General features: G+C 49.4%; 1 protein-coding gene across 1 annotated transcript; it reads left to right on the top strand.

The window, feature by feature from the left end:
• The first annotated feature begins 2,227 nt into the window (after window positions 1–2,227).
• On the top strand, window positions 2,228–12,284 carry LOC147218088 (uncharacterized). Its single transcript, XM_086175041.1, has 5 exons — window positions 2,228–2,336; window positions 3,989–4,908; window positions 9,571–9,742; window positions 10,522–10,688; window positions 11,195–12,284. Exons 1-5 carry the CDS (start codon window positions 2,315–2,317, stop codon window positions 11,342–11,344), a joined length of 1,431 nt encoding a protein of 476 aa, XP_086031167.1. The 5' UTR covers window positions 2,228–2,314; the 3' UTR covers window positions 11,345–12,284.
• Window positions 12,285–13,541: the final 1,257 nt, after the last annotated feature.

Raw genomic sequence — 13,541 nt, 5'->3', positions numbered from 1 at the left:
TCCAGGAGGGTCAAGAGGAGCCGGCGTGGGCCTACAAGTTGACCGAACTCCCCTCGCCGGGGCCGTCCGGTGTTTTTGGAGTGTGGACAGTGTGCCCATACCAGAGTTCCAAACAGAGGCGCCCCAGGGGTCTGCATTGAAGGGACGGCGCAGACCGCAGAATCAGGTTTGTGGACGTTCCTCTGCGACTGAAGGCCTGTTTGCAAAGTTTGGTGCTCTTCAAGTGAAAGGTGGAGTGCTCCCAGTGGTGCTCCCAGAAGATCCTGGACTGGGGCAGGATGCTTTGGAGTCTCAAAAACGGTTTCGCACTTGGCAAGGCTTTTGCCAGGACCTCGATGGCAACGGCGGTGGACATAAAGGGTCCATTTCCTCGTATGGACAGTGGCAACCGATACCTTCCGGCCGCCGTGGACTCAGGTGTGTTTTCTGCCACGTGTGAACGTCCGGTGATGTTCAAACTACTCAAACTTCTCCTTTGCGTCTTCTGATTGGCCGGCATGTCGGTGCGAGATCATGCGGGTGGCGTTTGGTCCGCCAGGACCGGACGGCTGGTCCTCCACAGGTCCAGATTGGCCCTCTGCAGAGGTGACGCCCATCCACATGGGAACCCCAGATCCTCCACCAGGTTCAGGTCCGGAGGAGCGAAGGTAACGTGTTTTTGAGCGGCCGTCAGAGATTTTGGACGAAACTGTTGGAATAAAAGAAGGGTTTGTTTTGCTTGTAATTGTTGAAGACGTCCGGTTGCTCGCTGCGATATTAGATTGGTTTAAATGTTTTAGAAATTCATCAAAAGTGACACATGTTGAATACATGTAAAAATGTAAACAAATAAAGTTAAAATCATGAAAACAAAATATGAATGAAACACAAGATAAAAATTGTATAAAAAATACACTGAGAAAACTGAGTTTCCTCAAATATTTTTGTAAAAATGTGAATAAAATGATTAAAAAAAAACTACAATTAAATGATCAAATCAAAATTCAATAAAAGTAAATTCTCAAACAAAAATAATTGAACAACACTAGAATGATCGTAAGCATTTAAAAGTATCAAAATGAATATTATAATTCCACATTAAATCATATTTTTTCATGCGATTCCCCCCGGCGCCGCTAGAGGGCGCTGTTGCTCCATTTTTGCTCCTCCCTTCTCCATTCCACCCCGGGCTCAGCGATAAACGCCTTAAATGGAAACTTTATTTGTTTTAAACTTCATTTTAAAACATGTATTCCGTCAAAAGCCTGAATATTGTGAAGTTAATCTGAGAGGATTCGAGAGATGCAAAGAACCAATGTTTTTCTGTGGAGATCAGTGGCGCCCCCCTTTCTCAGAGGCTTTTTAACAAATAAAATTAAATTTCAATGAAATTTTGACATTGTTAAGTTCAACTAAACAGTGTTTTAAGAATTTTTTTTTTTTTGCATTCTTTCCTTTTAAGGTTTTTTTATTTCATTATTTTCATTAGTTTTAATTTGACTGTTTTTATATCAGTGTATTTATGATTGAAATATATCTATATAATATATATATTCTATGTATTTAATTTTTATTAGCAATGAATACATTTTTTTAAAAACAATTGTTACATTTTTCTACTCCACGAGTTGGCAGCTTTAATACGTGAATACATGATGATAATAATAAAACAACATTAAAGATAAGATAAAACGAACTGAAATGAAACTAAAATGAAAATAAGAAAAATGTGGGAAATAAAATAAAATGTTTAATTTAAATATATTTGATTGAAATTAAATTTAGATGGCATGAGACTGAAATAAAATAAATTTAGGTTCAATACAATTTAATTTAAAAAAAAAGTTAAACTGACATGAAAGAAATTAAAATCCAAATTAAATTGAAGGAAAATACGACCAAACGAAAATGAATTCAAGCGAATCACATTATTAAAAGATCCATTAAAATACCATCAAATAAAACAAAATATATAATATCAATAAAATGAAATATACTTAACAGAATCAAACGGCTTGAATTCAAGAATTTAATCGCAATATACATATACATATACATATTTACTGTAAACACATTTCAAATGTGTGTGTTTTAATGCCAAAATAATAATAATGATGACGATGACAACAACAAAAACAATAATAATGATAATAATAATAATAATAATAATAATAATAAAAATATTGATGATAATGACGTTGAGTCTTTTACTTTGGCGGGTTCCCGGTGTCCCGCCGCCTATAAAAGGCGCCGCTCCGCCGCCGGTGCGTCCAGAGGCTGCGGGACGGACATGGACCGGAACCGGACCCGCTGAGACACCGGAAGACCCGGAGACATGACGCACTCCGTGCTGCCAGGTAAGACCCGCGACCGGAACCGGGGGAGCGGAGAACCGGGACCGGAACCGGAGGACCGGAGGCGGCTTTTTCCCCGCGCTGTTCGCGGGTTCTTTCCACTTCCAGACCATAATACTCACAGCAGGCAATCAATCAATCAATCAATCAATAATGACCGTCTCACCGGATCAACTTTTCATTTCTCCCGGACCTCCATCCCTGCTCTGAACTTCTCCAGGCACATTTATTGATCCTCGCAGATTGATAACTGATTGATTGTCCGTTATTATTTTTCATGTCAGATTTATTGATCTTTGCAGATTGATAACTGATCACAGGTACATTGATCTTTGCTGATGTTTATTTTTTTGCAGACTTACTGATCGTTGCAGAATAATGGCAGATATATTGATCTTTGCAGATTGATTGCCAATATATATTGACTTTTGGTGATGGATTTTGGCAGGCAATCATTTTGGATTCCAGATATTGATCTTCACAGATTGATACTTGCAGATATATTGATCTTCGCAGATTGATAATTGATCACAGATACACTGATCTTTGTAGATTGATAACCAATATATTGATTTCCGGTGATAGACTCTTTGCCGGTGATCTTTTCGTATTGATTGCAGATGTATTGATCTTTTGGTATTGATTGCCGACACACTGATCTCTGAGCGGGTTCTGGGGTGTTTGGTGGATCTTCTCTGGAGATCTCGCCGTTTGCAGGATCAGATTCTGCACTTTTTTCGGATAATTATTGATTTCCGGGTCCTCTCTTGCTGATCGGGATGCAGCTTCTTCTGAAGCGTGACCGTGGTTCCTTCCAGACGTTAGACGGACACGGGTCGTCCTCAGCGTTACCATGGAGACGGACGGGTCGAGCATCCGTTAAGAAAGCGACGTGATTTAGGAAGGGAGAAGTTTCAGAGGTGCCTTCACAGATGTTCCTGGTCTTCACTCCTTCCACGGCCCGCTGGCAGACCCACCTGCAGAATCTGTGACGGAATAAACGCGGAAAACGATTGGTCGGGACAGGAAGTTACATGGTGTTAGATGGAGGCTGCTGATTGGCTGTGGCGACCCTGGAGAGGCGGGGCCGAGAGGAAAAATATGATCATTTTTTATACATATATTTATATGAGTATACGTTTAGGATCTCGGTCGACCCTCGAGGTCATCTGCTGACCTCTCTGGCTCGCTGGAGGCGGAGCTTCGGAGGTCATCATGACGAGGCTCCGCCCCCTCCAGCCGGCTCGCTGATGCGTTCAAGGACCGCTGACGACACCGGGAATTAACTGGATTTAAAAAAAGAAAAAAAGAAATCTCAAACAGGATCGTCGATGTCGTTAAAAGGCTCGTGTGTGTGTGTGTGCGTGTATGTGTGTGTGTGTGTGTGTGTGTGTGTGTGTGTGTGTGTGTGTGAGATGGGAAACCCGACACCTGTGCTTCTGCCTGGAATGACGGCGGAAACGGTGACATTCATGAAATTAGGATGATCTGATGGTGGCGTCGCCGTCCTCCTGGTCCGAGAAGCTCCTCCTCCCGGAGCGTCTCGAACCCGAGGTGGAAGAAGGTCCAGGTTCTGGACGGTCGTCACGGTGACGGCCGTCCAGGTCGGAGTCGTCTGGACTGACGGAGGTGTTTCTGCCGTCCCTGTTGTCCAGTCCACCTGCAGGTCCTGCTGGCGGTGGGTCTGGCCGTCTTCTTCTACTGCCTGGTCTTCACCTGCATCTTCTGCTGCCGGAGGCGGAGCAAGTCCTCGTCCGAGGACAAGGAGGCGTCCCGGGCCGAGCTGGTGGCGGTGGCCTCGGCGCCGGCGCCGCGCACCCGTCCCGTCCGTCAGCAGTACGAGGAGCTGGACGGCGACGTCCTGGAGCTCCCGTCTTCCAAGAGCAGCTCCTCGCCGTCGGAGGACGACCTCAGCGCCCTGCCCTTTGACCCCGCCCCCGAGACGTCCCCGCCGCCGCGGCGCCTCAGCTCCCCCGCCGTCCCCTCGCCGTCGGACAAGCCGGCGTCCCACGGCCGGGCCTCGCTGCCGTCGCTCAGCAAGCTCAACCTGGCGTCTCGCTCGCGCTGGCCGAGGGGCCGGCGCCGCACCGTGAGCGGCGAGAGCTTCCTGTACGACGAAAGCAGCCGGTTGGCGGCGCCGGATCCTCGCCCGCCGCCGTACGGCCCCGGCTCGCTTTCCAAACCGGCGCCGCTGCTGCACTTCTCCCTCCTCTTCACCTCCGGCGGCGCCCTGGTGGTCAACATCCTGGGCTTATCGGGCGCCGGGCGGCGGCGCGGCGGCGTGTCGGTGCGCGCCAGCCTGCCCCCGCTCTGCCCGGCGCCGCAGCAGGTGGCGTCCCGGCGCCGCAGCTTCAGCCCCGACCTGCGCAGCCAGAGCCTGGCGCTGCAGGTGGGCTCGGCCGAGCGGCTGCGGGCGTGCACGCTCACGCTCGCCGTCTCCAGCAGGGACTTCTCCGGCCTGCGGGAGGTGGCGCTGGGCGGCGTGGAGATTCCCTGCCGGCAGCTGGACTGGGAGCTCGACGCCACAAACACCTTCACGCGGCAGCTCAGCCCGGCCAGGAGCAAACTCAAGAAGGTAACCGTTAGCGGGCGCCGAAACTCCAAATATCAGACAGATTTAAGCTACGGCGAAGCGACGAAAACACAAATGTGATGCGAGAGGAGGGCGGGGCGTCCAACTCAAACACACACCGGGATGGAATTTAAATCTGGGCTAAAGTCACGCGTCCACATGGATATTCAGTGACAAAACTCACTGGTCATGTGGACACAAACATGTTTAGCTTCAAAACTGAGTATCGTCACCCTCTTAAAATAATCATAATTTTTTCAGACTTTTCAGGAAACACAATAAACTGAATAATTTGACACACTCCTCACACACTCCTCACACAGGCAGTTTCTTCTAAAGGGGTAGAACGGCACAATCTGTTTAACTGAGGATGGAGTTGGTCAGCATCATGAGGAAGGTGATTTCGGCCAAAAAAGAACATTTTTGCAAAAAAGAGGGTGACGATATGGAAAAAGCAAGGTTTAATACAGTGGAGGTTCAGTTTTCGAGTTGCTCGGTAGAGACCTGATTATTTTGATGGTATTTACAGGAATATTAACCCTCAGCCGACCTCCCTGCTTCACTGGGGTTCTGCTCTTCAGAAACATGCTTCCAGAAACATGCTCTTCAGAAACATGCTTCCAGCTGCCTCTGCTTTTATTTCTGGTTGAAAGCGGTTTTCTAAACCGCCGCGGCCGTCAAGTTACAACCGACCGAATCGTATCGTCCCGATCATTGAAGCCGTCGATGTGGTCAGGAGTCGCTTCTCCTCCAAGAATGCGTGCCAGCAAAGGAGATCTTGTATTTTATTTATTCTATAACATTAATTTTAGTTTAATTTGATTATATTTGTTACTGTTTATCTTCTTAAGCTGGAATACGGCTGTTTCATCATGAAAAATGTTTTCAAATTCTGCAACAAAACGCTAAAGAACGATAAATCGCAAGAACCGAATTACAAAAAAAAAATCGTCCATGTAGTTCCGCAGTTCTTCACAATATATAACTTCAGATTGAGCACATGCAATATCCAAATTCTTATTAAAAAACACATAAATGGCATTCATCTCTGAAATAAAACAAAATAAAAATCTTGCTCTTTTTCCACAAGCTAATAATAAATGTCAAAATAAAACAAGAATAATGAACCGATTCACTAACATTAATGTCCTTCAATGAAGGTGAAACCACTCAAGCCCATGTTTTGGAGAAGCAAGAAAAAGTGCATGAAGAATTATAATCGTAGCTCAGTTTGCTACACGCTGATCTTCTGCCTTTCTTTTGGACATTTTTCAGAGGGCTAGCACGGCGCTAGTATTAGCATCAGGTCGCTATGACGGCTATCACCAGAGGAGACGACGTTTATGGGTCCAAAACACCAGAGGAGCGTTCTGGGATTTGTAGTATTAGCGGTACATGCGCTGGAGGCTAGATTAGCGGCGTGCTAGCTCTAATAGCCATTAGGTACGGCTTCATGGGACAAATAGAATTATACTGCGGGCCAGAGGTTGACACCTATGGTTATTGATCACGTGATGGATGGCTGTGTAGCACGCCGCAGGTTAGCCTCATGGAGGATACAAGCTGCCTTCGAAACGTAGCATCTAACCCTTCCCGCGCCGGAGCGGTTTTAGGCTAAGCTAACCGTTCCTCCACACGACAACCCAAATGTGTGCTCTAGCCTCTCCTCCCACACTTCTGCCCAAAACGGCGTGCTAATCGCATTGACAGAAGAGCTAACGGCTCAAAACGCGTCAGGAAGCGGCGGTGCGTTCAAGGGAAACTCCGTTTTCCAAAGAAAAAGGGTGTTTTTGGGTGACATGTTTTTTAATTTGCCTCCATCTTGAGACTTTTCTTTCAAAAGCCATCAAATGAACCAAAATGAGGTGAAACCAAACACACACAGCGGTGTGTGTCCTGAATCACAGCAACACAAAAGTGGCCTCTGCGGTGATGAAATGGAAACATGACTAACGTAAAAGCGAAAAAAGGTTATCGATCGAGGCGGTAAAATGAGCAGGGTTTGCTAAAGCTGCTGCCTAAAGCTCATTTTCAGCTGATTAGAAACCACACACACACACACACACACACACACACACACACACACACACATTAGCCCCTGGCAGCCCGACCCAAACAGGAAGTGTGCTGGTTCAGGTGGTTTGGACCCCCGAAGCCTTTGGGTTGATTGAGCGTTGGCCTATAAAAAGCCCTGCGTCACGTATGGAACGCCGCGTCCAATCAGCGGCGACGGCGGCGAGCGAGATGTTTGCAGGAAATGGTCGCGGCGCCGCTGCCGGAGGGCATTCATGACATCTTCATACATGAGGGAGGGGCTGCGCGGCGGCGGAGCTCATGTTTCAGGAGATGTTGCTCCTTCTGTTTGTTCCTGGTCGAAGCCCAGTCGCCCTTTTTGCGGGGAAATTTCTCCCTGAAGGATGTTGGAGGTCCAGGAAACCCATCCTGCACCTGGAGGTGGCGAGAAGGTGGTTTTGTTCCTTCAGCCCGGTTCTGCTTCTGGTTTGGTCGCCCGAACCTTCTCAGGAACGTCGGTTGGAGACGCCCTCGTTGCTCGAGGCAACGGTTTCTAAACGAATCCGGGGCAAAGTAACTGAGTACTTCGGTCAACTGACTAATGAAGTCGTATGAAAAAAACGATCAAAGTGCTTCTGATTTCCTGAGGACTTGCGTTTGTCGAGGTAACCATGGTAACCAAGTGGTTTCGTCGTACAACGAGACGATAAACGAGCTTTGAAAAAATAGCTGAGGCCTCCTGAGGGAGGACCAGGATGGACCTCTCCTGGGCAGAAGGTGAAGTGATGTTTGAACAGGTCCTTCAAATCAACACTTGTAGCCACAGCCAATCATCTGCCTCCATCTGTTCACTCACACCAACTGACCTCCTCTCTGGTCCAACCAGACCAACCTTCTACCCAAACCTTCCCGGTCTGACTTTATCTCCAGAACATCTAACCATGTGATGGACTCACTCCTGATCTACCCAAAGAAGGACCTCCCCATCTTCACCTCTTCTTCCTCCAGCTCCCGTCTTTCCCTCAAACAGTCCAATGACAATCCCACCTAAAATAGAGATGCAGGAGAAGGTTCTCCTCTGGTGACTCACGAGGAGTTACATAACGCAGGTTATCTGGAGGGAGCAGAACCGAGAAATCCCATATTCCTTCCCCTGGAGAAGGTCACGGAAGCAGCGGGGGTCTCCAGCCCGACCAATGGGCACGCCGGCTCAACTTCTCCTCCCGATTGGACACGAGGAAGGGTTTCCGCCGTCCAATTCAAGATCCCTGAGCCGCTGAGCGGCGTGGAAATGAGGTTTGAGGGGAAAAACCCAAGCCGGCCAAGAAGCCACCGCTGGCCTTTAGTTCCCTTCTTTCGCTTCTGCTCGGTTGTAAAACGTCGGCGCGGAGGATTTAGCCGTTGTTTTGAAGCTGATTTCTTGTCGAAACAGGCAACTGGACTTGAATTTCTTCACTGGAAGACGTTTGGGCGCTCGTCCCAGAGGCTTCTTTACCTCTAATGACCTGTAGTTGATGGGCAGAAACCAGCTGTCAGGGGGCTGTTATGCTAACGGGGGTTGTTATGCTAACGGTATGTTGCTTGTTGGGGACAAAAGAGCAACTTTCTGGGATTATCTGGACTGGAATGTGAAAAGGTGAAGCCAGACGGAGTGAAACCTGTCGGACCCCACGGACTGAGGTCCAGGTAGAAGGTACCAGGGTCTGGTTCCGGTGGTTTGGAGAGTGCAGAAGGTCCTGGTCCGTCTTGATATCGATCCCGGAACGGCTTTTCCCGTTTGTGAAAGGTTGTGTCTGAGGCCCCTCCCCTGTTCAACCGACGACACCCCGTTGCCATGACAACCCAGTTTCTGCCCATCAACTGTTCCATGTACATAAGGAGGCACCATCACCCAGACCCACCACAACCCTGGGAGGCCCTAAACCCCCCACAGGTCATCAGAGCAGAACAAGCCTCTGGGAAGTGAAGAAATTTAAGTCCAGTTGCCACAAGAAGAATCTTTGGACCAGAATTCACGGTGACCTGGATGACTGAGAGCCTCCACAGACGTCTTGAAGTTCCTCAGAAGTCCACTCAAGTACACTAGGCGGTGAAAGTGGCGTTGATGCGTTTAGACTCGTGAGTCCAGAAACGTTTGCAGCTTTCTGTCCCTGCCGATTAAGAGTCACGGCAGGTTTGCCTTCGCACTCGGCCGCCGCCGGCGGGCCGGCGCTCATGTTGTTGTCACAGCGCTTGCAGAAAGAGGCAGCAACACAAGCTGATCAGCTCCGACGTGAAATCGGAACGTGGACCGGTCGCTCGGATCGGCCTCAGGCTTCGACCCGCCTTCTCTGAGTGGACGGGAAGAAGTGTCTAGTTTTTAAGAGGAGCTTCTTCTTCACTCAGATGAGGAGGAGCCTCTGTCTTGGACCGGCGATGGAGTCGAACCCCGAGCGGAGCCTCAGGTGACTCACTCGCCACGGGAACCGCGGTAAATCCATTTGCTAGCGGGAGCTTTCCAGTGCACTGCAGCTTTGACTTTCTCTTTTTCTTCTCCGGCTCCGGTTTCACGGGATGAAAGCAACATCTGCTGAGTCAAAGAGCTTGTTTTTTTTCTCCGTTAATTGTTCCCTCTCTTGTCCCCCTTTCCCTCCTCCTCTTCCCGAACCTCAGAGCGTGAGTTCACAGGAAACATTAGGTCAGAGGAAGAGTTCTGTTAGCGCGCCGCGGGCTTTGGGCCAGCTGCTCGTCCTCCTGCAGCACCAGACTGCGGCCCAGCGGATCAAGGTGATGATCAGGAAGGCGGAGAACCTGGCCAAGATGACCAGGATCCCAGGAGCTCCAGGTAACCTTCCACCAAACGGGCGGATTATCACCCCGAACGCATGACTTTGAAGACCACAGTGGACACAAAGTGATTTGCAGCAGATCCAGAACCAGAGGCACTAAGACACCGATAGGAAACCATGTACCCTTAAAATGGCCTTCATGGACGCGCCTCCTATTCGTTTGCGGCTAAAATGGCAACAAAGGAACTTGAGGAAACTCACATCTTATTCAAGTGGAGTCAAACTTTTGACTGAAAATCCAACCGTCCATTGATTTGATCGGTCAAATGATTTTCCGTACTCCTGACAACCCCACCTCCGACCTGCTTTTCCGCGAGTAGCACGTATTAGCGTCAATGTTCGGAGCAGACAAGAGGGGGTGCCGTACTTCTACTCGTGGTTTGTGAAGGTGCCACAGAAGCACCAAAACCCTGTGGAGAAAACGACCGAATCTAGAAGTTGGCGCCGATGAAGTGAGGCCGGTGAGGTCAGGAGAACACGGCTCCCCCGTGGGTTTGCAGCCGATCGAGATCGTCGAGATGTCATTTGCCCTCGTGTCCACCGCGCCTCTGCATGTGCGCTTCACACTGCGTTGCCTAGATTAGCGGTTAAATGCGATTATGCCCGGATGGACGAAGGCGGGAAAGGACATTTACGGGTCAACCGGCGATGGTAAACAAGGTCGGGGGAGGGGAGGTGATGCGGATCCACGCTAGCACCGCCGCGATTGAATGCATTCAAGGAAGGGATTACATCACACCGATACTGACGTTGTCCCCCCCCCCCCTCCTCCCAGACCACTACGTTGTGATCAACCTCCGTCAGGACGGGAAAGTGATCGGCACCAAGGAGACCAAGGGAGCCAGCGGCCCCAACCCTGTCTGGAATGCCCCCTTCTTGTTTGACCTGCCGCCGGGGGACATCGCCCAGCTGCCCCTGCTGCTCGAGTTCATCGTCATGCAGGTGGGGAGCGTCCACGTATCGATCTGAACGGTTCTGTGACGGGGCCATACTTGTATGCAAGATCCAGATTGCGGATAAATCAGCCGACAAGAACCTTCCGGTCTTAACCCAAACTGAGTCCACAAGAGTAGTACTACTCTGATATGAAGGCCTTCTTGGTATCTCTTTCGGTATCAGGGAGAGAAGGTGCTAGTTCCTTCCCTTCCCGCCTTAAAGGGTGCAAAGAGTGTACAGATATGTGTTGATGTATGTATTTGTGCGACCCACCTGGTCTCGACGAGTCGAGTTAGCTTAGACTCTTCTGCGGAAGGTGTGAAAGAAGGCTTATCAAGTAGTCTGAACAAGGCCAGTGGAGTAGAAGAAGGTTTGTGGATTCCAGGTCTGCGGTTTCCTCCCGGAACTTAGGGGAACCGCAGACGAAAGAGAGGCCCCTTTTCTTCTAAAGTGGTCTGGAACCAGATGACGGACAAACGCGTCAGGCTTTGCTTTTCTTTGTGTGTCCACAGGGACGTCTCTACACCAAGAGCAGCGTCCTGGGCAGGGTGTTGATCGGCGGCGATGTTTCCGGGGCGGGAGAAGGTCATTGGAAGGAAACGTGCAACCGAGGTCAAATAGAAACCGCCCACTGGCACAGCATCCAATCAGACATGCTCTAGGACCAATCGGCTGTTTTGCTTTCTGGGGTTTTTCTGTCTGTGGCTGCACCTTCTCCTGCTGACGGCTGTAAGACAACACCCCTTGATGGTTCCTCTGTATCTCCAGAGTTGAGGCGCCAGACTGGTATTCCCAAATCCCTGCATCGCCTTCGTGGTGGTCATTTTTCGTGGTGGACACAGTTCATGTATTCGGTGTGCTCGGGCCGTGAGTTCGTTTTCCCGCTTTGAATGGACTTTTGCTGACTCTTCAGAAGATGCTGAGTGCTGTCTTGTGCTGTGCCGTGCCAGTGTTTGTGAAGATGACGTGAACACCTCTCCCCGACGTAGAAGATGGTCGTGATCCTTCTCGGTGTGGCATGTTTGTCTTTTAGCGGAGGAAAAACAAACAAACGGATGAACGTAACATTTGCTCTTCTGTCAGCTCCGAGCATACAAGTTGGGGCGGTTGATTGGTCGCAGAAGCTTAGATGTGAAGTTCTGGTGTTTTGCTGTGTGTTACCATGGTAACTGGGATGAAACTCCCAGCGTTGCAGAAAATTGAAGTCACATCTCCGAAAAAAACTCAAATTGGTGGACATCTGAAGATCTTCTCATTCCTGGTTGCTCTCAGACTGGGCATGGAGAGAGGTGAGGGGGGTTATCCGTTCCCCTGCTCCTATTGGTCGAGAGCTTGGGCTGCTGTTCGTTAAAAGTCGTCCATAAATCTGAATTTGAGACGCAAAGAGGCGTCGGCACAAATGCAGAGCATCTCCGCATCCATTACTGGATGTCTGCTGATCTTCTGCAGGTCATTAACTGGTGGCCTGGTCGTCTGCACAAGATTTTATTCGGCAATTATTTCAAAATGCATTTCAGGATTATCCCACAACCACTTTACGGGGAGCGAAATGTGTTTTTGAAGCTTGGAAAAAATAAAAATGAAGAAAAATGTGTCTGCCTCCGTGACATGACATCTCTGAACTTTAGGAATGAATCCCTGGTTTGTTGGGGTTCCTCAAAGGTCGAGGTTCAGAAGTGAGAGGAAACTCGTCCGTTCTGAAGGTGACTGGTTTTTGAGGAGACGATACCTCTCACGTCTTTGGAAAGTTAATGGACGAATTAAAAATTTTCCGTCTTTCGCTCGCATGTTTCGTCCTCGGTCGGCTCCTGAATAATTAACGGCGCTGAATCGTGGAATTGGGAGTCTCTCGACGGGATCGGGTTGCAGTGAAACAGTGAATGGGATCTAATTGGTACCTTCGCTGAAAGTACATTACACAAACCCCCGAGGGTCGGCGGGTCCATCATCCTGGAACCCGAGATGGAAACGCCCTGGAAGGAGGGCGGGACGCTTGCAAGAAAGCAATGAAAACAGGAGTAAAATGAAAAGAATTTACAGTTAATTAGAAGAAAGGGTGGCGTCCATCTCGGCCTAAATACGTAGACAAAAGATAGAGACATCAAAAAGGACAAGAACAATAAAAACCGAAACTGCTTCATGAGCAAAGTGACAGTTGCAGGAATTGCCCAGCGGTACAGATGGAACTCCGTCAGACTTGTATGCTTTCCAGATGCTGTGGTCCAGATTGCCGTGGGTACAAAGGAGGAGTCTGAAGCATTGGGCTCTGGGACCAATGAGCTGCCTGGTGTCCACAGCTCGTTGTGCAGAGGTTGAGAAGGATTGTCCAGGGTAGCTCCGAGTTTGTCCTTCACCCTCCTCTAGGCCACCGGACCAGACCAGACCGAGTTCGGTCCCACCACCGAGAGGCTTTCCTCACCAGCTTGATGAACCTGTTGACCTCGCCAGCCACCTACAGCTTGCTACCATCGACAGGTAGAAGGTCCTGAGGAGGTTGCTACAAACACCCAACGACCTCAGTCTCTTCAGGAAGAGCATCCTGCTCTGACCTTTCCAGGAGAGGTCATCTGTGTTACGTGTCCAGTCCAGTTTGCCGTTAACGTGGACCCCAAAGTGCTTGCATGAGTCCACCTTCTCCACCTAAGCACCCTGGATGGTGCTTGGTACAGGTCTCCTCCGGTTCCTCCTGAAGTCCTCCGTGGTCATGCTGATACTAAGTTAAGGGTAGTTCTGGTTGCTCCTCATTGTCGTCATTGTCGATGCCTCCAACGATAGAAGAGTCATCTGAGGACTTTTGGGGATGGAGCTAGAACTGTGGTGGAGGTCGGAGGTGAAGAGGGTGAAGAGGAACGGTGGCAC

The sequence above is a fragment of the Fistularia commersonii genome, chromosome 27 (assembly GCF_037954325.1).
Source record: "Fistularia commersonii isolate RoL2024-O1a breed Wild chromosome 27, RoL_Fcom_v1.0, whole genome shotgun sequence".
In the NCBI taxonomy this organism is placed as follows: Eukaryota; Metazoa; Chordata; class Actinopteri; order Syngnathiformes; family Fistulariidae; genus Fistularia; species Fistularia commersonii.
The sequence above is the reverse complement of the archived record's forward strand: the minus strand, read 5'-3'. Positions and strand labels throughout refer to the sequence as shown.